Source organism: Cnephaeus nilssonii (genome assembly GCF_951640355.1).
Source record: "Cnephaeus nilssonii genome assembly, chromosome: 4".
Classification (NCBI taxonomy): Eukaryota; Metazoa; Chordata; class Mammalia; order Chiroptera; family Vespertilionidae; genus Cnephaeus; species Cnephaeus nilssonii.
Genome location: NC_137075.1, coordinates 50,066,014 through 50,090,173, shown reverse-complemented (window position 1 = coordinate 50,090,173; position 24,160 = coordinate 50,066,014). Strand labels below are relative to the sequence as shown.

The following is a 24,160-nucleotide window of genomic DNA, read 5'->3' as shown; positions in this document are numbered from 1 at the left end:
AATTGTTCTTGATAAGAAAGTACTCAGACAAATTAGGATATGATTTTGGTTGATTTAAATTACTTTTCTTCGGTAAAGAATTATTGTAAGTTTTAGAGTCTAAAGTTTAGGATATTTTTTATTTTACTTAAATGAAGAAATGGAGTTTTCTCTGCCCATCCCTATCATTCACATTTTCCACCTATTAATATTAACCTCCACAGCCCCTTATTTTATTATTTCCAATAATTCCTAGTTCATATAGAACTGATAATGTAGCAAGTCCCAAGTACAATAATAGACAGATTATTCCCAACTTTCTGTCTAGTTTCCAGCCATTGAAGTGAACTGCTAAAAAAAGAAAAATAATTGAAATGTTGAGAGAGATAGTTACGTAAGTTAGACCTCTGCTGTTCACTTCTACAGGAGCTGATGTATTTATAAATACAGTTTTAATCAACCATGGAACACCTAGGCACAGCATATCAAACACATTGGATCCCACGATGTTAGACATAGCCATATCTCCTTTGCCTGCAAAAAAAGCATGGTGTTAAAATGTGCATACCAATACTGTATTTTAATAATAAGCTTCATAAGAAAAGACACTGGATACTTTTTTGTTTGTTGGTTTTGGAAAATTGTATTAGAGCAAAAGTCTTACTGAATTTGTATTTTTTAATTTGGGGAGGTTAGTATTTAAAGTATTAACATTTATTTATCTAATTATCTTTATTAAAGCATTTTTCAATAAGGTAGATTACTTGTTGCTTTTCATTCTAATTTAACATGTTTAATTACAATTTAATACACATTTCAGATGAATTTTATTCGGGGAATTAGAATTAGTGAAATTAATGTTAGTTATTAAATAGTAAATCCTTCCTCTTGAGTTACTCCTTTTTTCCTTCAAGTATGTTACTGAAGAAATAAATATATTTAAAGGCAACTTTGCTTAGTGTAGTTCAACCAGGCTTGAAGAATGAGCATTGCAGCTTGAGGGACCTAATTCTTACCTTTTCTTGCAACCAGCACACTTGCAATCGTGTCTGGTATGCTTGTTCCTGCTGCTAATAAAGTAAGGCCCATTATTGTATCTGGAATTTCTAATGTTTCCCCTGTAATAAATATAGATATTATAAGTTACAAATCTTACAGGTTCACTAACCATCCTCTGCATATTTCAGATATTTCCTTCCTGAACAAAAAGAAAATAGGCATATTTAGATTACAGAGCCAGTATGTATATACTTAGGTTTTAGTTAGCAAATGTTTGAGTAAGATTGGTAAATGGGGTAACATAGGTAGTACAGATTTTTTCTTTTAAATACCCACCTGAGGATATGTTTTTATTGATTTTAGAGACAGGAAGAGAGAGAGAGAAACATAGATTTGAGAGAGAAACAGCGATTGGTTGCCTTCCATAAGCGCAAACAAAACCTAGGTATGTGCCCTGACCAGGAATTGAATCTGCAACCTTTTGCTGTAAGAGGTAGTGCTCCAGGGCAAGTAGGACAGATTTTTAAAGACAGATACTTAATAGACAAAATTCTACCAAGGAGCAGTTCCCCTCCTTGCTATGCTTACAGAAGTTTTGGATGTCATCACTATTATATCATCAAGGCTGTTGCTTAATGTATACTAATAAGATTGGTCCCTTTTTTCTTATTAAAAACTTTTTTCTTAAAGTGTTCAGTGTTAAGCAAATTGTTTATAGCTATTTTTAAAATATAAATGTGTTAATATGGTATACATTTTTTTTTTAAAATATATTTTATTGATTTTTTACAGAGAGGAAGAGAGAGGGATAGAGAGTTAGAAACATCGATGAGAGAGAAACATCGACCAGCTGCCTCCTGCACACCCCCTACTGGGGATGTGCCCGCAACCAAGGTACATGCCCTTGACCGGAATCGAACCTGGGACCCTTGAGTCCGCAGGCCGACGCTCTATCCACTGAGCCAAACCGGTTTTGGCTGGTATACATTTTTAACTCCTACTTTAGTGATATACCTCAATTTAGTGTTTTCTTTGAGAAATATCATAAATCTGAAGAAAACAAAATAGGGTTCTTCTTGAGTTTTTCTAACATTATAGTCCTAATTTATTAATACTTCCATTAAATTTGATGTCAGTTCAACATTTTTCAGTAATGTATTTATTCTAGGAAACAGGTCCAGTGGGAAGTTAAAAAAACTACATGTAACTGCTCTTTTATTGTTATAATTGAACACTTGCTTTAGAATCATTCTTCCTTTCAAGTATTACTTTAAAAAAACCTTTACGTAGCTGTTTATTGCATGCTTATATATATTGATATTGGACTTGATTGTTAATTTTTGTTATGGTTGGCCAGAGTTCTTATGTACATAAATAACATATAAATAACATCTTGGGGGTGTTCTATGATCTGTTACTTGATTTTGCTCTTTTCCTGTTTTCCCAATGTCAAATGTGTTCTGGCTGAGAAAGTTTGGAGAGGTTTAATATGCAAGCTAATTGAACTATTTTATCTTCCTCTTTAAAAAAAGAAAAAAATATTTTGTTTTTTGCTAGATACAATTCTAAGTTACATATTAAATTGGAAAAAGTCAGAGATCAGCAAGTGTGTTTTTTTTTTTTGGTAAAGGGCTAGGTAGTAATTATGTTAGACTTTGCAGGCAATTATTCGGCTCTGCTAATGCAGTAGTGAAAACATCCATAGTTAATATGTAAATGAGTGACCCGATTAGCAAAAGACAGAAGACCAGTGATTTGGACACTCAGGAGGTAGTTTGCTCACTTCTGATACTAGTTCATTCAGGTTAACCTTTGGGGGAAAATTCCTGAATTTTTTGTTTTACATTTATATTTAGTTTTTCCTTCTGGACTAGGAATTCTATGGGATTGGAGCTGATTATGGCCAAGCAGTAATAGTTAAATCTTAATTGTGAAAGTAGTAGAAACCTAAGATGAAAATTTATTTTAGATCCTTTTTACTTATTTCATAATATAATTATATTGCCATGTCAAAAAGCAAAATAAAAACCCGGCTTGGTGTGGGTCAGTAATTAGAGTGTTGGCCCATGCACTGAAGGGCATGTACCTGGGTTGCAGGTTGTATCCCTGGCCAGGTTGGGGCACAAGTGGGAGGCACCCAATCAATGTGTGTCTCCCACATTCATGTTTCTCTCTCTTTCCCCCCCCTCCTTCCCAACCTTTCACTCTCTCTAAATATCAATGGCAAAAATAAATAAAAAGCAAAATAAAATGTATTCCAGTTAAACTGTGAACATCATTATTTTCCCCAAACATTGACATCTTGCTATATTTTCTGTTATGTGATTGAACTTAATATAAAGAGTTATGGAGCCCATGCAATGTGATTTAATTATTAGTCTAACAGACATCCTGTGAATTTATTTCATTTATGAGATGATTCCCTTGACTCATACCCCTGGGCTGTATAATTTTGAGAATATGGTTGATATGGAATATGAACTCAAAATCTGGATGATTGATATATTAATATTGAATTTTTTTGTAAATAGCATATTTACTCTTTGCTAGAAAAGAAATTTGCTCCTTAGCTAGACGACCTTAGTGCATGTATGGAGTTCTAATGTGAAACTGATGGTTTTCTTTTTAAATTGTGCTCTTGTATTCAAGATACATACCAGTTATCGTGACCATCCAAACAAGGATATATGTAAATGCAGATATCCAAAGTGCCGACATGAAAAAGGTTATCACAAAATAATTTTTCCAAAATTTTCTTCTACAATCTGGTGTGGTTAGAAAAAGTAATGTAATAATAGGAAGGGATAATACCCACAAAATTCTTTTGAAATCTGCTTCAGGCATGTTGAAAACACTTGGTGGATCTGTTGAGAAAAAAATGATTCTGAATTTCTTAAATAGCCAGTTACGTTAGAAATGTTCATTTAGAAGCTATATTGAAATAAATTAGCTGTATCAGTTTTAAGAGGCTATTTAAAACATTTGAATACCTCATTACTGATATTGCTGGAAAAAGAAACTAATTGAGACTTTAGGGCAAACTGTAAAATGTGATTCTCAGCATTTCTTGAGTTCGGGCCTTCATCAAAATGTCTTGGGTCATTCACTAAATATGTTAGAGATGATGTTTGTGGAGTGTCAGTTGGACATCTTTTTGTTTTAAGTTGAATATTCCATTCTAATTCTTATTGTAAGTTATTTTGAGGGGCTTTTTTCATTAATTTACAATTCATCACCAGTCTTAGAAACAACCTTAAGAAAATATGAACTAGTATAGAATTTACATGTAATTTATAAACTTGAGTATGTTTCTTTATTCAATTTGTCTTATGAAGTTAATGGAAGACAATAGCATATTGGATAAAATGGGAATTCACTTTAAGATAGTTTAAAATTTGTATGGCATTTAGAGAATAATGTACCCATATATTTGATCAATCAAATTACAACTAATGCTAGTAAAATAACTAGTAAAATTTGCCAAGCCTCAGCCAATGAGCTATTAAGTAAAATTAGGTATAATTTTAGTGTAAATAGTAAAATTTGGACTGATTCTTTTCAGTTTCTTGTTATAAAATTTAACTTAGAGATGAATAACTCTGATACCTGAAAGACTAGAAACTAATTTTTGTATGAAGGGGAAGAGTCATGTTTTTAGTTTTTGTAGGTAGTAAATTAGTTCCCTTCCTAATGTACTAAATTAAATTTAGAATCTGTTTTATACAACCATTTTATATAAAAGTAACCCCTAAATTGATATTTCTGGTCATAGATGAATTTGACTCTCTACCAAACGTATTTACCTAAATGGTTTGCTATTGCTTCAAATTACATGTTTAAAACTCAACTCGTTTTTTCTTCTCACCAACCCTTTCTCCTAAATTCCTAGTTTTTGTAAGCAGTGTTCCGTTTTCTTAGTCATTTCTGATGAAAGTTTAAGAATTATCTCTGCTCCCTTTTCTGGCCGTGTATAGTCCTTTAATTGCCTGGTCTTCAGGATGCTTTCTCTGCATTGGCTTATGTCTACTCATTCCCACTGCCTTCTCTCTGACTAGGCACCTATTAAACACATCAGCTTTTAATAGCCTCTTATAGATAGCCGTGTCTTTTATCCCATGTTTCAGTTCTAATAATCTTCCTGCTCACAATCTATCCCTTTTAGGAAACACAGTTATACTTTATTTCTTTCTCTAAATATATAAATCCTCATATTTTAGTCATTTTCCCCCCTGCGGTATTGGAAGCTTCATAAGGATATGGACTGCCTCTTCATCTCTGAGTCTCCAGTGTCTTTTATATAATAAGAATATATATTTGCTGAATTAAATGAAATTACATTTCACCAGTGAATAGACTTAGTAGTGGACAGGATGTGGTTTTTACCTTCAGAAACCTGATTAAGACCATGTAAACTTATAGAAAGCTGGGAGTAACAGGAATCCTCATAAAATATTCCACTATCATTTCTTGATGGCCGACAGGTGAATGGTCGACCCTCATCTTCCCATCCCATTAGTGGTTGTTGTTCACTTCTCTCCTCCATAGCTTTGGCAAGACGGGTACAGCAGGGACTGCATTTCTTTATAATATATTGGTTAATTTTAATGTCAAAACACAGCACCAGAACATATAATCCATATATCAAAAGTAGTAGAGTTCCTTCATACCTATAAATTAGAGAAATGTGTTTTTTTAAATAAAAAATTAAAATTATTTGAGAGTTAATAGCTTAAGCAGCTTAATTTTAATGCAGCAATTGAATAATCAAATGTTTCTAGGTATATTTTGGTATAGATGTGTTACAGCATTATTATAAATTTATTGATAGGAGCTTGACTCTTCTATATTTTAAAAAACAAGAATTGGAAACTCATCTTCATTTATAGATTCCTTTAAGATGGTTGGCATAAAAATACCTTGAAAATAATGATCAAGATTTTCAAAATTAAAGTGAAACTAATGCATAGTAATGGGTAGTCTTCATCTCAGTTCATTGGCAGAATCCATTCCCCAAAATATGTAATTATAAGAGAATATAGCATGTGTTAGTTCATTTTAACTGTCTCTTCAAATTTTATAGTGTAGCAATTTTGTGTAAAAATTGGAATATGTTAGGCTTGCTTTGGGGTTTTCAGTTTCCTATACAGTTTTTTTTTAAATAATATTAACTAAAGAAAACAAGATATTCTCAAACATAAAATTATACCGTAAGCACTGAGAACTTTTTTTCCTCCACTGGTTTCCTATTTAAAGAATTGTGATTAGCTAATACCGTCACATTTGAATCTTACCTTTACCTTTTATAGCTAGTAAATCTGCTACAGCTAGAAGCACAGAGCTCTTGATTGCCATAGTGGAGGGATACTCTCACAGTCATTGTCCCCTTACAGATAGCTGAGAAATATCCCGACTGTAACCCATAGATTTTCTTTGGGGGAAAGACGAGTTCAGAACGATTCATTTAGAGATTTTGCTCCCTGCTAGATTTTAAGTTTTTTGATAGCAGGTATTATGCAGCACTCCTAAGTTAGTTGTACTGCAGAGGGGAGCCACCTGTGACATTTCTTTATCCCTTACGATTGTCAGTGTAGTGGTAAATACCTAATAGGTACTTGGTGCATATCAGTTGAAAAAGTTATCTGTCTATTAAGTCACTCCCTTTTTTATTTTCTCGGAACAGCAAAGCATAGGGAGATTATTTAAAAAAGCAAGTAATTTTTAATATTGAAACCTAAATATTTGTTATTCTGCGAGGAAGAAGGCTATAGTTCCTCTTCCTAAATGAACAGAAAGAAAGATATAAGGATTCAAAAGGGCGTTTACTTTCTCCATCCCCCATCTCCAATCTTGTGACCATGACCACTTCTAGGCAAGGTGAGCAATAACCCAATAGATGAAAAAGCCAACTGTTAGGACTTGAATGGACAACAACAGTTGGGAGACTTCCTGGTCAGTCAGTGGGGAGAAGGAAGGATGATAACATCCAGTGACTAATAAGACAGAAAAGGAGACTGACCACTAAAAATTGCAAAGAAGGGAGAAAAATGCAGCCAGCAATCGTGATGAGGAACTTTAGCCCAGAGACCACTGGAAAGGGTGCGAAAGAGGCAGACATTTGAAAAGTTACTAAACCATTAGAATTTCATGAAATTTTCTCTGTAATTGTGTTTTACATAACAGTGATAATTATTTCAAGCTTACCAGTACACTTGGTTGTCAAATATTATGCCAAGAACTGCTGCTACACTAATCGCATATGCCGCGCAGTCTCTGAATAGGGGCCAGCACGATAGCGTTGAAACCTATAAAATGATAATTTTGTTTCCATTACACTGCAACTTCAAGTACATGCTTAATGTAATAAAATTGTTTGTATATTTGTAGCTAAATATCTTTTGCATATTGCCTAGAGAAAAAGGAACTTTTAGGAAAATTGTTTCTAAACCTGATTTTCATAAATTTGACCTAGAGCTATTTGTGGGTTAATCTAAAATTGAATACATGTTGGTTTTTCTACTGATTAATAAACTTGATTGAACAGATTACTAATGCCTTGTTTGTTCTAGACTATAAACAGTTCTTTAATTTGTCAAGACAATATATTTTGTTGAAGAGTTTTTGTACATACCACATTAGATAGCAAGCCACATGCTGCACAGATGCCCAGGAGATTATAAGTTGCAGATCCAAGAATGGTGCTAATGCCAATATCTCCCTTTGTGATAAATACACCTATGAGCAAGAGAGTAAGCAGGTAAGTTAATGTTGATTTGAAATAGATAAAATCACATGGGATTAGCAAAAAAAAAAAATAGAAGGTGCAATATTTACCTAGGAAAGCGGTCACTAATTCGGGAGCTGAACTACCGGCTGCCATAAAAGTTGCACCTGCAACATCCTGAGACAATCCAAGGGCTGAAGACAAATGAGATACTGTTATGCCCAGTAAATTGACAAATGAAAGAGTAAGTCTTTATAACTAAATACAGTAGATATTCAAAACTACAGCTTACAGAAAAGCACTCATACTGACCTCAACTGGAAAGGTAAAATAAGCAGGTTAAGAAATAGAGGGACCCACTGTCTTGCTTTCATTGTCACTCCATGACCTAAAGCTTCTGTAGAAAGGGAGAGAAGGCCAGGAGTGCACCGAAGCATGCCGCAACTCAGTCCTCTGAGCGCAATATGGATCTTACGGGACCCAGAAAAGAGTCCTTCCTGGTTGTAGATGTGTAGCAACAGCACAGCTTTTTAAAAACTCGATGCTCCGATAGGAGCTGAGAAAATGGGTAATTCAGGAATCCTAATCCAACTTGAAAGAGGAGAAAAAGTGAATATTGGCAGTATTTAAGATCTGTAAATGAAGCTGAATAAAGGAGCATGTTCACAAATTGGTCATTTCAACCTTGTCTAAATACAAAAGAGGAAATTAACAAAAAACAAGATTGACTATTGTATAACAATGCTAATTTAAATTATGAAACCATGAGAACTGTTTTAGATTAGGAAATTTAGGAAAATACTACTATTCAAATTGTGGGTATCCCCCATGTTAACAAGCATGCAAATCCATTCAGTGATTGCTGGGATAAGAGTCTTAAATGTTTTGCCCCTTCAGTTTTAGAGCTAAGGGACCTGCTGTGGCAAGGACAGAGAGCCATGTGGAGGAAACCACCTTGCTTAGGGAAGGTTGAGACAAGGTTGCACCAGAAAAACCCAACCAGGCTTTGCTGGTAGAATGAAAATTAGCTGACAGAGGTAGCATGCTGGGCCTTATTTACCTGGGTCACACAGACTAAATTTCAGGTTCCCAAGGCTCTTGATAGCCATCCTTTGCTGATGTTTATTTATTTTATTTATTGATTCTTGACACTTCAGTCTTCCTGGGACCCTCAAATTCTGCTGTGTTTGCTTGAGTCACCTGTGGTCAGTATTTCCTTGGTTTTTTTTGCCTGTGGGGACCATTACCTGTTGCTTATTCTCAGGTCCTCCTCATGTTCTGTTTCTCTGCTGGGACATCTACTCTTGACTTTCCTGATTTTTTTCCTTGGTGTGGCAGATTGTATTTTAAAAAAAATGGCTACAGTATTTCTGCTCACATGATTTCCCAGAACCTTTTCATTCCTTATCAATAATAATAAAAAAAAGGTGGAGTTTATGTTTATGTCTCCTCCTGGGCCTGGATACGCCTTTGTGACTCATGCTTGGACTGACAGAGTGGCAAAGCCATTGTATTTGCCAGGCTAGGACATAAAAGGTGGTAAACTTCCTCATGCTCTCTAAGAACATTTGCTTTAGAGCCACAAGTCGCCATATAAAAAATCTGGCTGTCTTGAAATCCCCATCCTGGAGAGACCTCATGAAGAGCCCAAATTGAAATAGAGATGCTCGAGGGACCATCTGTTTTGAACCGTCCCAGGCACCCACCATGTAAGGGAGGGGGCTTTCAGATGATCTGCCTTCTCTTATGATCTTGAGCAAAACCACTTGGCTGAGCCCTGTTTGGGGGCGATTTGTTACGCAGGAATGGATAATGGGAACACCTAGCTATTGGTCATTTATTTGTTGCATTTACTGACAACCTACTATGCCAGATGTTTTTTTATGTGCTGAGAATAGGACAGTAACAATCACAAACGCTTCTTCTCTTGTGGGGCTTTAGTTCTAGTGAGAGGAAACAGACAAGAAAGCAAGCTCTGTGTTATGTTAGAAATAGTGAAGAACAAAAGCATGGAGGGGGAATATGAAATGTCACAACAGAAAGATTGTAATTTTGGATCAGGTTACCAGAAAGGACTTCACTGGGACGGTAACTTAACACACACTTCAGAGGGAGGGAGCTAGGCACACATGCACCTGGGGAAAGAGTATTCCAGGCAGAAGGAGGGAGTGCAAAAGATCTGAGGTGGAAGCCAACCCATGTGTTCAAGAAACAGAAGGCCAGCATGTATGGAATTAAGTGTGCGAAGGGAGGGAGGGAGTTGATAAGGTCAGAGGTAACAGGCAGCCAGATCATGTAAGGCCTTGTGGATCCTAGTAAGGACTTGGGCTTTTATTCTGAAAGATTTGGAAGTAATTACAAAGCCATCCACATGCTTCCTGCTGATGGTACCAAAATCAGTCTTTTTTTTTTTTTTTTTTTTATCCCTGTGGGGTTATTTGGTCTCAGAGGCCCAACCAGCTCTAGTCTGTTAAGCCTTGTGAAAAGTGCTCTAGGGATAGTTGGGATGATCCAATTCAGGTCCTCTATCCTATTCCTCACTATTTGCCTGTGGTCATGTCACTTGATGAACACCTACCTGCATTGACTAATAAGGGAGAGAAGTAATGATTTATGAAAGTCCTATTTCATAGCATTTCTTTTACTGCCTAGAGTGAGATATATGTATATGTGTGTGTGTGTGTGTGTGTGTGTATATATATATATATATATATATATACACACACACACATATATATACACACACACACACACACACACACACACATATATATATATATACACACACACACACACACACATATATATATATATATATATATATATATATATATATATCCCATGTAATAAAAAGCTAATATGCAAATAGACCAAATGGTGGAACAACCAGAACAACCAAACAACCGGTCGCTATGACATGCGCTGACGACCAGGGGTAGTGTATGGAACATGGCGGGCGTTGGCCATGGTGGATGGTGGAGCAGGTGAGTGGGGGCGTCAGACCAAGGCAGGGTGCCAGCCACTGTCAGGGGTGAGCCTCTGGTGGTTACTAAAAATTCTTTGCTCCCGCGCACTACAGTCCCGCTCAGAGCTCGCACCTGCTACTGGTGACCAGTGCCAGTCCTGATCACTCGGTGCTATCAGCGGGTGTGAGTGGCAGCTGCCATCCCTGATCGTCCCTGAGAGCTTCTCCACCTCCCCCTGCTCCTGAGGGGCGATTGAGGCAGCAGGCACCGCTAGCACCCGCTGACGGCACCAGCCCCACTGGCACTACTGCTGGCACTGGCCCCAATCACTCTATGCCGTCAACGGGTGCGAGCAGGGCCGGTGCCGTCAGCATATGGGAGCAGCAGCAGCGGGAGTGGGGCTGCCTGCACACAGGGGACCAGGGGGCTGCAGCAGGAGGGGCCAGGTAGGGGCACGGAGGATGGGCCGAGACCCGTCCCTGTGCCTACCGCAGCCTCATGGCCCACAGTTCCTTTCAAGGTGCACAAATTCGTGCACCGGGCCCCTTGTGTGTGTGTGTGTGTGTGTGTGTGTGTGTATCCTATCTAATAATAGACAAATATGCAAATTGACCATACCTCTGACAAGCCCACAAGCCACGCCCACCATCCAATCAGAACGAGTATGCAAATTAACCCAAACCAAGATGGCTACAGCCACAGAGAGCAAGGTTTCCTAGGTAACAGAGGAAGCCAAGCTTTCCGCCTGTCCTGGCCAGGCCTAAGCCTCCACTCAAGCTACAAAGTTTCAATTATAGAAGGTAAACAAATTCAAACAAATGGTGGCAGAACGGAGCTTGAGAGAGCAGGCCAGGGTTGCTGCTGGCAACAGGGGAAGCAAAGCTTTCTGCACACCCTGGCTGGGCCCACCTGCTTAAGGCAACAAAGTTTCAATTATAACCCCAACACAAATGGTTACCGGCCTCAGAGGGAGCCCCAGGCTTGGCTCCGCTCCAGGCTACAAAGTTTTAATTGTAGAAGGAAAATAAATTCCAGATACCAGGGCCTCTGCTTGCATTGCCAGGGGGCGTGGCCCACCTGCAAACCACCACAGGCCCCTCGCTCAGGCCACCCCACACCCCAAGGGAACCCCCACCTGATCCGGGACGCCCTTCAGGGCAAACCAGCTGGCCCCCACCCCTGTACCAGGCCTCTATCCTATCTAATAAAAGAGTAATATGCAGATTGATCATCACTGCAACACACAATATAGCTGCCCCCATGTGGTCAAAGATCCTGCCCCCATGTGGACACAAGATGGCCACCACAAGATGGCCAGCAGGAGAGGGCAGTTGGGAGGCACCTGGCCTGCAAGGGAGGGCAGTTAGGGGTAACCAGGCCGGCAGAGGAGGGAAGTTGGGGGCAAACAGGCTGGCAGGCAGGCAAGCAGTTGGGAGCCAGCAGTCCTGGATTGTGAGAGGGATGTCCACCGGGATTGGGCCTAAACGGGCAGTCGGACATCCCTTGAGGGGTCCCAGATTGGAGAGGGTACAGGCTGGGCTGAGGGACAACCCCCCTCCGTACACGAAGTTCGTGCACCAGGCCTCTAGTATACATATGTGTGTGTGTGTGTGTGTGTGTGTATATATATATATATATGGCCCGGTGCACGAATTTGTGCATGGGGGGGGGGTGTCCCTCAGCCCAGCCTGTGCCCTCTCGCAGTCCAGGATCCCTCGGATCCCCCAAGTGGTCTTTAGCGCTGCCGAGGAAATGCTCGCCAGCCATGAGCCCAGCTTCTGGCTGAGCAGCGCTCCCCCTGTGGGAGCACACTGACCACCAGGGGGCAGCTCCTGTGTTGAGCATCTGCCCCCTAGTAGTCAGTGCATATCATAGCGACCAGTCGCTCTGCCCTTCGGTTGATTTGCATATTAGGGTTTTATTATATAGGATATCACTTTATATGATATATATAACAATTATATAATTATATATTTTTATGTATGTATATCTGCATACTTTTATTACAGTTCTGTGGTGTGTAGTAAGATAAATTGGCCATGAAACAAAACAGAACAAGATAAAACCTATTGCTCTGTGATTAACTTTTTTCATTTTAGGTGTGAAATAAATAATATCTTACATTGATGGTATGTAATTCACCCTCATATACATAATTTATTAATCCCAACTATCCTCAAATATGAGTGATGCTATTTCCATTTTACAGATAAGAAACAGGTCCAGGAGGCTAAATAATTCAGTTAGGTGGATAGTGAGGATCTTAAATGTGAGAAGTTACTACATAAACCCCAAGTATATTGGTTCTAAGTCCAGTGCTATTTCAATTTCATGACAGAAACCCAATATAACAATGGCAGTTAGGCAGGCCAATTATAACGTTATTTTCTTCTCTGCCTCGTGGCACTGGCACACAACTGCCCCCAATTTATTCATTCCTTGGGGGAAAAATAGTTACTGGGAGTCAGAATGTAGAAGTGTAATAATATTGGGTATTATCATGAATTCTCTAATCAAATCAGGGCTAGATAATATGTGGAGGAAATTGAAAAAGAACAAAATGCTTTATCTTGAAGTTACTGTCCAAACTCAGTGCAACTGAAGAGCTAATGACCCCTCTTCATTTAGCTGAAGAGTGTTTCATTGGAGAAATTCAATCCACAGGGTGATCTGTTGGGTTGTTGCAAGGTAGGGAAATAGGTGGCCCTTTGAACACTTCTGCTCTCAAAAGGCAGTAACGACCAAGCGTGTCGCTCTTCACTGAGCTCTAATTGAGTCAGGAAAGGAAAGAACTTGTATCGATGGGCGTGTAAAATTTAGAGATATTTTAACAAGTTATATCTTAAGGTTCTAAGCATATTTTGTAAAAATGGTTTAAACATCTGAACTTTAGAATGGCCTGGATTTGTCTTCGCTGACCTTTGGAGAGCATTTCTTTCCTCTCTATTACTCTAAAGGAGTCATCACAGTTTCCTTCAGGATATAGTAGAAAAGTTTAAGGTGAGTTTGCTTTATAAGTTTAGATATCACATTGTTTATATAAAGTGCAAGTCGATGATAATGAACTGATTACTAAAACTCAGCAAACTTTTTCTTAAGTGTGTTTACTTCTAGGATGCCATGTTGGGAAGTTTATAACAGTTTTTGAAAATCCACTTCTGGAAATATGGGAGGAAAAGTTTTAAACTAAAATGGAGACCTGGATTCTGGCCCTGCTGATAAGTAACTTAATATGAGATTTTAGATAAGTCATTCAGACAAGGCTTGTATTTTGCCATCTGTAAAATGGGGAGTTGGACTACACAATCTTTAACACATTAAGCGTCCTGTCAGTCACTGGTGACTGACACTATACTTTACATCTGGAAGACAAAACAGGCTGGGCGCTTAACATGTTAAGGTATCTTCTAATTTTTTCAATTTCTACTCAAAATGTAGAGTATGAATTTTGTATTTCATGTTAAATAGTCCCATAATAAAAACCCCTCTATATCATTTAAAATTTAGAAGATAGAGGAAAATAGAAGAGGCAGAGTTACTTACACGCTTACCATTGTGTTTAACCACTGCTATCATTTTAATGTATTTCTAGTCTCTTTCACATTTTAATAGAGTTATAACTATAGGCAGTATGCACTTTGGTATCCTCTGGCACAATTTTAAAAAGTCTTCATGATAGCAAATTTTCATGTTTTGTGAATGGATTTGAGTTTCAGAAGCAATCAAAAGTCAGTCAGACTCAATTCTAGTGACTCCAATGGGTCGTCATGCTAAGTAATTTTACTTAGGGTCCAAAATGAAGTGTGACAGCACAGCCAGTGTTGCTCAGTGGTTGAGAATCAACCCATGAACTTGTAGGTCACAGTTTGATTCCCACTCAGGGTATATTCCCAGGTTGTGGGCTCGATCCCCAATAGGGGGCGTGCAGGGGGCAGCCGATCAATGATTCTCTTTTATCATTAATGTTTTTATCCCTCTCTCCCTTTCCCTCTCTCTGGAAAAAACGAAAACACAACAAAACAAAACATAAAAAGATAAAGAAAATAAAAAATGAAGTATGACAGCAAACCAAAGCTTTTTATGGTTTGCAAAACCCATGTTGACATCAATTTTAAATATTTTTCTAGAAATATTTTGAGTAAAGTTAGCATTCATTGGAATCAGTGCCTGCCTCTCAATGCCCAACTGCATGTATATTCTGTGAGGTTCTTAACAATAAATAAAAACATTATGAGCATTTTATAGTTACCACCTTATATTTTGTCTGCACTATGATGGAGTAAATTCTGAAACCCTGTACAATGATTTTAAATGCCCGATTCCATTGAAAAGGCACTCTCTTCACTCCCAACCGAACAGCTACAATATTACAATGAATGTCACTGTCGTAAGCCTAGCATACAAAGCCCGTGCAAGACATTTTATCACCAAACTTCACAGTTACCTGAGTTTTGGCCCCATAATTTGCCCAGTGTCACAGAGTAATTGTAGAGATGGAATGAGCACCTAGATCATTTTTACTTTAAAAAGCTGCTCTTTCAGTCATCCATGCAGGTAAAGTGAAGAGATTAATACTAATTATCATCATCATCATCATCATCATCATCATTGCCTAGTCCTGCAATAGCATCTTGGTAATATCCAAACGACTTGGCACTTTATTTAGATCCAGGCACCTGGTGTAGATTTAGCAGCAATCCAAGGGGACCACAATTTAGATCAGAGAGAAAAGAAAAACAAAGAGGATGAAAATGCTCTTAGGAGGATGAGTGGCCCTGTGGCAGGGAGGAAGCACTATTCTTAGGTTCTTTGTTCTTCGGGAAGGCTTTGCTTCTGTAAATTTCACAAGGATTAAGAAAATCAAACACTGAAACTGTGGGCTGTCCAAATGCCATACTCACAGAATTACTGGACTCCCTTTCAATTTTATCAATTTAGAACCAAATCTACCTGGAATTAAAACTTGCATTTCTTTATTATTATCTATTTCTGAAACACAAAGTAGAACCTGGGCAAATGTTAGTTCAAAGCAGAGTGAATAAAAATAATTTTAATAAAAAAGCAAATACTTTAATTATGTTTCTCTATATCTTACTAAGATTGTTTTCACTTAAGACATGTTATACCTCAAAGGATCAGCATGGTGGAGGGATTAGAATTGTTAATTGAATAGTGTATTAGTGTGATATTTAAAATGAAAAGTTTCATAGCTGGCTCATTGTGAACTTTGAGCTATATCAAGTGACCAGTCTTAAGGGGTTCTCAGTTTTTTGTGTAGTTAGCTTAGGGAAAGGTTAAAAACAGAAAAGCTGCTCTGAATAGTGGTTAAATAATTCTAGGAGAGCCCCATTACATGTGAAAATACTAGAAGCCAGGTGCATGAATTTGTGCATGGGTGGGGGCCAGCCAGGGGAGGAGCCGCTAGAGGTTGGCCAGCTGGCCCCACCCCCAATCCTTCTGGTCATTCTGCTGTTCCAGTCACTCGGCTTTTATATATATAGATGTAAAAATGATTTTTTTTTTTGTTTTATACTGAACCTTTGTGTTTCTAAAAATAAACTGAGAGCCCAGCTGGTGTGGCTCAGATGGTTGAGCATCAACCTATGAACCAGGAGGTCATGGTTCGATTCCAGGTCAGTGCACATGTCCGGGTTGTGGGCTCAATCCCCAGTAGGGAGTGTGCAGAAGGCAGCTGATCAATGATTCTCTCTCATCATTGATGTTTCTATCCTTCTCTCCCTCTCCCTTCTGCTCTCTAAAATAAAATAAACAAAAAATATATTTTAAAATATGTGTAGTTTAAATATAAATTAAATTAAAAATATAAACTATATTAACTTATAGCCCAAAATAGGACTATTATCTCTCACTTTATTTTTAAAAGTATACTTTTATTGATTTTATTTTATTCATGGGTCAATGCTCAACCACTGAGCCACCTCAGCTGGGCAAAACATTCTTTAAACAATAAAAGTTTGCTAAAGATGGAATAAAATGGTATGGATTTTAATCTAAAAGAAATAAAAGGAACTCTAAACAATATTCTAGAGATGTTTAAGGTATTGTTTAAAGTTACCAAATGGGTTATTAGGTGCAATAAAAAAAAAGATTTAATAAACTTACTTCTTACCTTGTGGAGTAGTACTTGCTTTTATTTGCCTTAAACTTGGTTTCCAAGCTCTAGCAGATGCACCTAGACTTGGTATGTTCCCCAAACATATTGATATTGACTTTGATCATTCACCATCTTCACCTTCATCTTTCCTGAACAAAGGATTCTAATCTTGGTAGTCTGTTCTTATGTACTAATGAACAGTTTGTGAGTGTTTGCTATGTGCTAGGTCCTTTTGTAAGCAGTTGTATTTCTTCAGTACTTGGCACACAGCTCTATGAACTCAGAGCTCTAGTTACCCTGCTGCACAGTCAGATCTAGTAAATGGTGGGGCTGCGATTTGAACCTAGGCTGTGTCAGGCTCCAGAGTGGACACTTTCAACCATCTCAACTATGTGGCACTGTAGCATAGAATGGCCTTCTCTCCCTCCATCCCCTTTAAGGATCCTCAGCGATGCTATCGACCATTCAGCAAGTATCTGGTAGAGGCATAGAACAAAGAAGACAGAGCCCCAAGCAAACCGTGCCAGATATGAGTACAAGGTGATGTGACTGACTTCACAAACCAAACCGAGCAGGGGAATCCAAACTTTCCTACATCAGTATTAATGCATGACCAGAGACCACCGAGGCTCCCCTTGCTTCCTTGTTGTCATTTGGAATCCTCTCTGTTTCTGTCTTTGTCTGTCTCTGTCTCTCTTACACACACACACTCCCAAGAGTATCTACACAAGTACTGTCTAGAGCAGCACAACAGATGGGAATGAGGGAGGTCTCCATGGTTTATTTCTTACCTCATTATCCTTAGCTCTAACTTGTCTCAGATAATATTTCCTCTCTGACGACATCTTTTAACCCCTTATCATGAATTTTCCACCCGTTTCCCCATTTAATAATATGGGTTAATTTTACTTCAGCCCTCTGTGGTCAAAGAATCATCATTAGCCTCTTTTCCTATAGAATCTAAATGAGGGCGGGGGGAAAGCGAGGGGTTAGGCAATAGCATTTTCTCATATTGGTTCTACACAGTTAAGATGACAGCACAATATCTCAGGTTGTCTACTGGGGCATGTGCTGCTTTTCCAGTGTTGAGTTAGAGAGGAGAGATTCTATGACTTTCATGATTCCAAGTAGAACAAGAAGAAGGGTACGATCCTTGCTCGAAGCCTAGGTGGTGACAGCTCTAGGGGACATTGCCAGACCACCGCATACAGCTACTGACAAAGAGCACTTGCTTGCCTGAGCTGGGGCCGGGCCAGGGTGTCAGCAAGAGGCTCTGCCCTCCTCCTCCTCCGTCCCCTGCACAGAGGTTCCATTCCTGAGCTCTTTTAGTCTTCACCTTCTGGAGGCCCTTCTGCTGGCCAAATGAACCATTGCTTGTGACTTGAGGAGGGGGTAATGGGATGATGGATCTGGGTGGGCCATGGTCCTGCCAATCCTACCACTGTATTCTAGGTTGGGACTCAGAACATGTCCCCCACAGAAAGTCATTGTATCATACATGATTGATTCCACAGTGCTATACTATGATCTCATGTACAACCTAGACAATATGTGTAGGCCTCAGAGTTCAGTTATTGTGGGTACATGTTTATAACATTAGTTTACAATCCCCAATTGGTTGCCAAAAGTCTGAGCTGATTTTTCAAAGTGGATTCTCACTATTTTGTAGTATACTTTGTACATTATTACAGTGAGTATTTGATGAGGGTTTTTTATTTGTTTTTTGGGTGTGTGTGTGTCAACATTTTCAGTGCCCTTGGAAGGGAAATATTTTTAAGATGGTTCATATAGAACAGTTCTTCTGAAACAACCACATTACAGTAACTAATCTGAAACAAGGATGTGTAAAATCATATCATATAGCAATCAGGAACATTCTTGGGTTTGGGCGCTAGAGAGACCAGGGCTTTGCCATATACTGACTGTGTAGTCTTATGAAATTGCATATCTTCTCAGCCTCAGTTTTCTCTTCAGTAAACCAATCTAATAGTCCCTACTTTGTAGGGTCTTTGTGGAGACTAAATGAAACCATATATATTTAATTTAGAACCATGCTTTTATCACTGCTTTATCATGGTAACTAATGAAATAAATGAATGACTAAATAACACTCCAGTACTTTGTGGAATGCATCAGTAAACTATTTTGAGGATAGTGTTAATTCGCTGATGGGATGGGTGGAACTATTGTCACTCAATGCTAATCAAAGAACTATGGAGGAATGTAACACATTTGCATACTTCTCTGGATGTAAACCACTTTCAGGGAGATTGCTTTTTATTGCTGATGTTTAAATGTGGATGAGACCATGCTAGGTCTTGAAAAGAGAAATGACAACGTTAATTTATAGACATTTTAAAAAGAATTGAGCTAGCACTATTTCTATCTCATTTTGTTGTTAGTATTTTCAGTACCCAAGACCAGGGTCAGTTCTTAGCTGCTGAGGAAGATTGGGCAGTGGCGTGGCCTCATCCGTTAGTCACACATCTGTAATACCTACTGTATTCTATTTCAGAGCCAGGAGTAGTGCACTGAGAAGTGCATGTTGTTGATGATGTTTCAGATTAATTCCACAAGTGGCATGGTGGAAGTGATTGTTACAGATACTCTGTGAAGTCACTCACTGAAGATTGTTCTAAAGTGGAAATCTAAGCTTTAATGCAGTAGTCTCTCTCTGTAGAGCTAGAAGAGTTATTTATTTACCACTGTGAAGACAATTTTTTATGCATTTATTCTTTCAGTCAAGTCATTGTTCGATAATGTAAAAGCAAAACATTTTAAAAGATTATTTTACTTTCCAGAAAGAGAAAGATTCTAGGTGGGATATATTACCTTGAATTGAAAGTCTCTTAGACTTATATAATTAACATTATCTATTTAGGTTTTCTAGTTAAAAGTATGTTTCTTCCCACAAGGATGAACAAGTGGGTTATTGCAACAGAGTTGAGAGTATAGAAACAGGTCCACACGTATATAAGAATTTAGTATATGAAACTGATCAACTTTAGAAAAAAATAGCATTGTGTCCTATAGCAAAACAAATTCTTAGGGGATGAAATAAATAAATGTAAAAAAATATATAAGATATATAAGTAAAATAAAATATGACAATTTTTCTGACCAATGGATAAAAAAAGTCTAAGTATAAAACCAAAAGGAGAATCATAAACTATTTATAAGTTCACTTAAAATTTGTAAAATTTCAATGTGATAAACACACAAAATACAAAAGCAAAAACAAACAATGAAAAAACATATGATATAAATTTTGTATTAGAAAAAGGGTTAATATCCTTATATTAAAAAAAGCCTTGGAAATCAATAAGAAAACGATAAATTACCCCACCCACACCCCCATTAGAACATGGGCAATAAAACACAAAAGAAAAAAATAAATTTCAATACACTTATAAAATGTTAACCTCAGAAATGGATAAAAGATAAATACAAACTTTATAAAATGAAGTTCCATTTTTAAAGCAACTAACAAAGGCATTTAAAATGGGATTGTTCATGGTTTTCTGGAATGGAAGCTACCACATATTCCGGAGGTTTAGGTCCGCACACCTCTGTGCCATGCTTTTGGCAATGTATAAGATAAAGCTTAAAATAGGCACAGCTCTGCATCTTTACCAGGAAGTGATCAGAGAAGTTTGCAAAGATTTTATGCAAGTAGGGGCATAACATTATTGAAAACAAAAACAAAAAATTAAAAAACAAAATCAAATGTCTCATAAATTTATAATGTTAAAAATTATAAATTTCTACATGGTGACTACTATGCATAAAAAACAGTTTTCGGTCATCAAATCATTTTCAAAATCCTAAAGTATAATGCTACCATTAAAAATTGAGTTTTTGAAGAGCATTTAATACGATGGGAGATGTACATAATTTGATATTACATGACAGGAAAAGACCTTAAATTGTATCTATAGCAAGATCCAAAGGCTGAAAGGAAATATAACCAGTGGTAACTGTGGGGATCTCTGGGTGATGGAAATATAGATGATTTTTACTTTTTTCTTTTCTTTTTAAAAAAAATATATTTTTATTGATTTCAGAGAGGAAGGGAGAGGGAAAGAGAGATAGAAACATCAATGATGAGAGAGGATCATTGATTGGCTGCTTCCTGCACTCCCCCTACTGGGGATCTAGCCCACAACCCAGGCATGTACCCTTGACCGGAATCAAACCTGGGACCCTTCAGTCTGCAGGCTGATGCTCTATCCACTGAGCCAAACCAGCTAGGGCTCTTCCGTTTTTCTTGTGTTTCATCAGTCCAGGTAAAAACACTATGTTAAAGTAATTTAATCTCTATTAAATGAAAACTATCAATATCAATTTAAAACAATGTCAGTCTAAAAATGCATGTATTTACATCTACGTAAGTTAAATAATTATAACAAACGTATGCTGACTACTCTATAATTTTTTTTCCCCATTAAACAAATATGTGTTAAGTGTCCCCACTGTTGCCAGGTCTTGTTTTAGGTCCGAGGGGACAGCTATACTCCAGTGAACAAGAGAGAACAAACTTGGCTTGCCTGCCAGTGGCAGTGGGGGAAGAGCCGTGGGTAAAGGAGAGTTTCTATTCATGCTCTTTTCTGTGAAGAAATGCTCACTGTTTCTGTCCAATAGGTGACCTGACCCTTGACGTAGACTTTCTCTGAAGTGCGCATGCCTAAAGAATTAAACTAACCATGCTGGCATAGTTGCTTATGTGGCATAACACATCACTGATACCTTGATTTTAGGGACGAGGGCACCAATGAAAGTTCTATGCTCAGAATTCTGGGTGATGCCCGTAACTGAAGGGATATAAACAATGGGCTTAAACTGGTGGATCTTATTTTCAGATTCCAGTAATGAAGCGGAATTACAAATAGTGAAATTCTACAACCGGTTGAGAGGGACAGATTGCTGCTGAGCTATTTCCAGGACAGCCAGGCCCATATATGTGTGTGGCACCACTATTCTGGAAGGTCACCCAGGAGATTCCCAGCCACTTACATTCACTGATGAGTTCCAAGGAGGGCAGGAAGTACTCGTCACAGACAATAGACAGGGCCAGGAACATGTAGAGGATAATTAGGAAGTAGATTACGATGCCTCCATCTGCGCGCTCCTGTTTTGTGAAAAACCCTTCAGGAAACTCCGATGATGGAGAAATAACACATTGGGTGCTATTTCCTGGTGAGGAAAAGGAGGTGAAAGTTTGAAGGATGTTGAAATCACACATTCCAAGCTCACAAAGGGAAATTGCTTAAGAAATCTGTAAAGTGTGGGGTTTCTGGGTGGAATTTTAGGAACCCTGGTGACAATGTACATAGCCCTTTTGAATATGATGTAGTTGTAGATCCGGAAAAAAAAAAAAGTCTTTGAGACCCAAAAGAGAGGCTTTAATGAAATAAGCTGATGATAGTGGAAGAATTAAAAAGAGGAAATCATGAAGTCACTCCTCCTCGTCTGCTTCATTTCTAAAAGCGAATTCCAAACCCCTCTTCCTCCTCAAGTAGAAACTATAATCTCTGATTAGTAAGATTTCTAATATCTGAACAATTTCATTTTCCAGTTGCAGAACCCAAGTTGTCCCCAGGCCCGCGAACAGTCACCCACTGTCTGCAGAGTGAGTTTCTGGGATGAAAGATTTTTTCACGATGAACTCTCCAACAATAAAAACTGAGGCTGTCCTGCTTCATGGTGTCTGTGAATTATTTCGGTGCTATCTTTGAGGTTTATTTGAGGGATCAAAAGAGTTTCATATTCTTCCAAATGCTAAAATTCAGAGCAAGCACAGGAGGAAGCATAAGCAAAGGGGGTCAAGGGAGAATGTCCCTTTGTCCCTTCATTTATAGGCAGCAGCAGCAGCAGGGGTAGCTGACCCCTGCACCCACCTACCTGTGGCCCGTGGGAGACGCTGGGGCAGGGAGGCCCCCGGGGGAGGCAGGCGTGCAGCAGCCCAGAGGATGCTGAGGAGCAGGGCCCTTCTTGTCCAGCGTGGACCCCCTTCTGTCTGCATGTCTGCTGCGCTCTTACTGCAGTGTGCAGCTTGAGGAGGAGAGGAAAGGAGGGCTAAGCTGGATCATGTGAGGAGTCTCCTTCCTGCCCAATGCCCTGCCCAAGGCACATTTCAGCAAAGCCAGTGCGGGAGGGAGGGTGATTGGGGCCAGCCAAGCTTCTCTGATCAGGAGCCCCAAGCCCCAGGGAGGCTGGAGGAGGTAGGGAGGAGAGCAGGCAATCCTGTCTACATCTGCCCTGGGCCCACAGTCCCTGCGGGCAGATCCTGGAAGCTTGTACTTTATGGGACCTTTATTTAATGTTTTCATACTGGCTCTGCTTTCGACTTTCTCTAGATTTGTAAGGATCTGAGCTTTTACAACTGCTCCCCCTTCTCTCCAGCTCTTGCTTGTAGAAATTGTTGGGGCTGGTGTATGTGTCTTCTGTGGCTAGCTTGGCACCTTTTCTGTTTCTGTTTTTGCCATTCATCCTTGTCTCCAATTAGGGCTAGACGCAGGAAGGTGACTTAGGAGGCTACTGCCATCATCTAGTGGAGGAATGAATGATGGTGGCTTGAACCAAAACAGTGGCAATGGGCATGGAGAGGAATCAACAGCTTCAAGAATTGTTAAGGAGACAGATTGGATGCTACTTGATCATTGATGAGCTGTGCTCTCTGCCAGAAGTTATCTAAAATGCAAATTCAACAAGGCAGGGAGTGTTCAAATATAGACCTCTATCTTCTCCATCCTAACATTGACCAGGCTTGTCAAGGTGTTAAAAACTTGTGGCGTTATAGTAACATGTCGCTAGCTAATCTCACAGGCTCTAGAGCCAGACCACTTGGTTGGAGTCCTATTACTGCTGCCTACTAGTTATGTAACCTCTATGCTCCACTATCTGTCAAATGGGAATGGTATAGTACCACCTATATTTGGGTGGTGGTGAGAATTGCATAAATGAATGCATATAATTAGAATGCATATAATCTAATTAGAACAGCCACTTCCACAATATTATCTCTCCATTGGTTTATATTGTTATTATTATTATTATTATTATTATTATTATTATTGATGAGATAGAAGTTTCTTGGCCTTAAAGGAATTTTATAGCTTTACAGCTCTCATAGTTCATTTGCTTTGCAGAAAGAGCATATGCTTGCTAATGTTTAGATTTAGAAAATGTGTTTTTCTGGAAAAGAGTTGCTTCTAGATGTTTGGGATCTTGGGTTGGTAAAAATTCTCAACCACCCTTTAGTTCTGCTGGGAATTGGTACCCACTATAAACCTCTCTGAAACTGTCATTTCGAGGAACTGGCTATTCAGATGTGTGGTGTGGTGGTGAGGCTGGGATGATGAGTCACTGAAGTGAAGCCCA

At 38.6% G+C, this 24,160-nt stretch overlaps 1 protein-coding gene across 1 annotated transcript; it reads right to left on the bottom strand.

The window, feature by feature from the left end:
• Positions 1–184: 184 nt before the first annotated feature.
• On the bottom strand, positions 185–22,802 carry SLC24A5 (solute carrier family 24 member 5; the record flags this gene model as incomplete). Its single annotated transcript, XM_079768400.1, has 9 exons — positions 185–513; positions 996–1,097; positions 3,636–3,842; positions 5,362–5,645; positions 7,180–7,280; positions 7,607–7,710; positions 7,810–7,893; positions 21,794–21,973; positions 22,682–22,802. The coding sequence occupies 9 exons, from the start codon at positions 22,800–22,802 to the stop codon at positions 191–193; spliced, it is 1,506 nt and encodes a 501-aa protein (XP_079624526.1). The 3' UTR covers positions 185–190.
• Between the last annotated feature and the right edge of the window lie 1,358 nt (positions 22,803–24,160).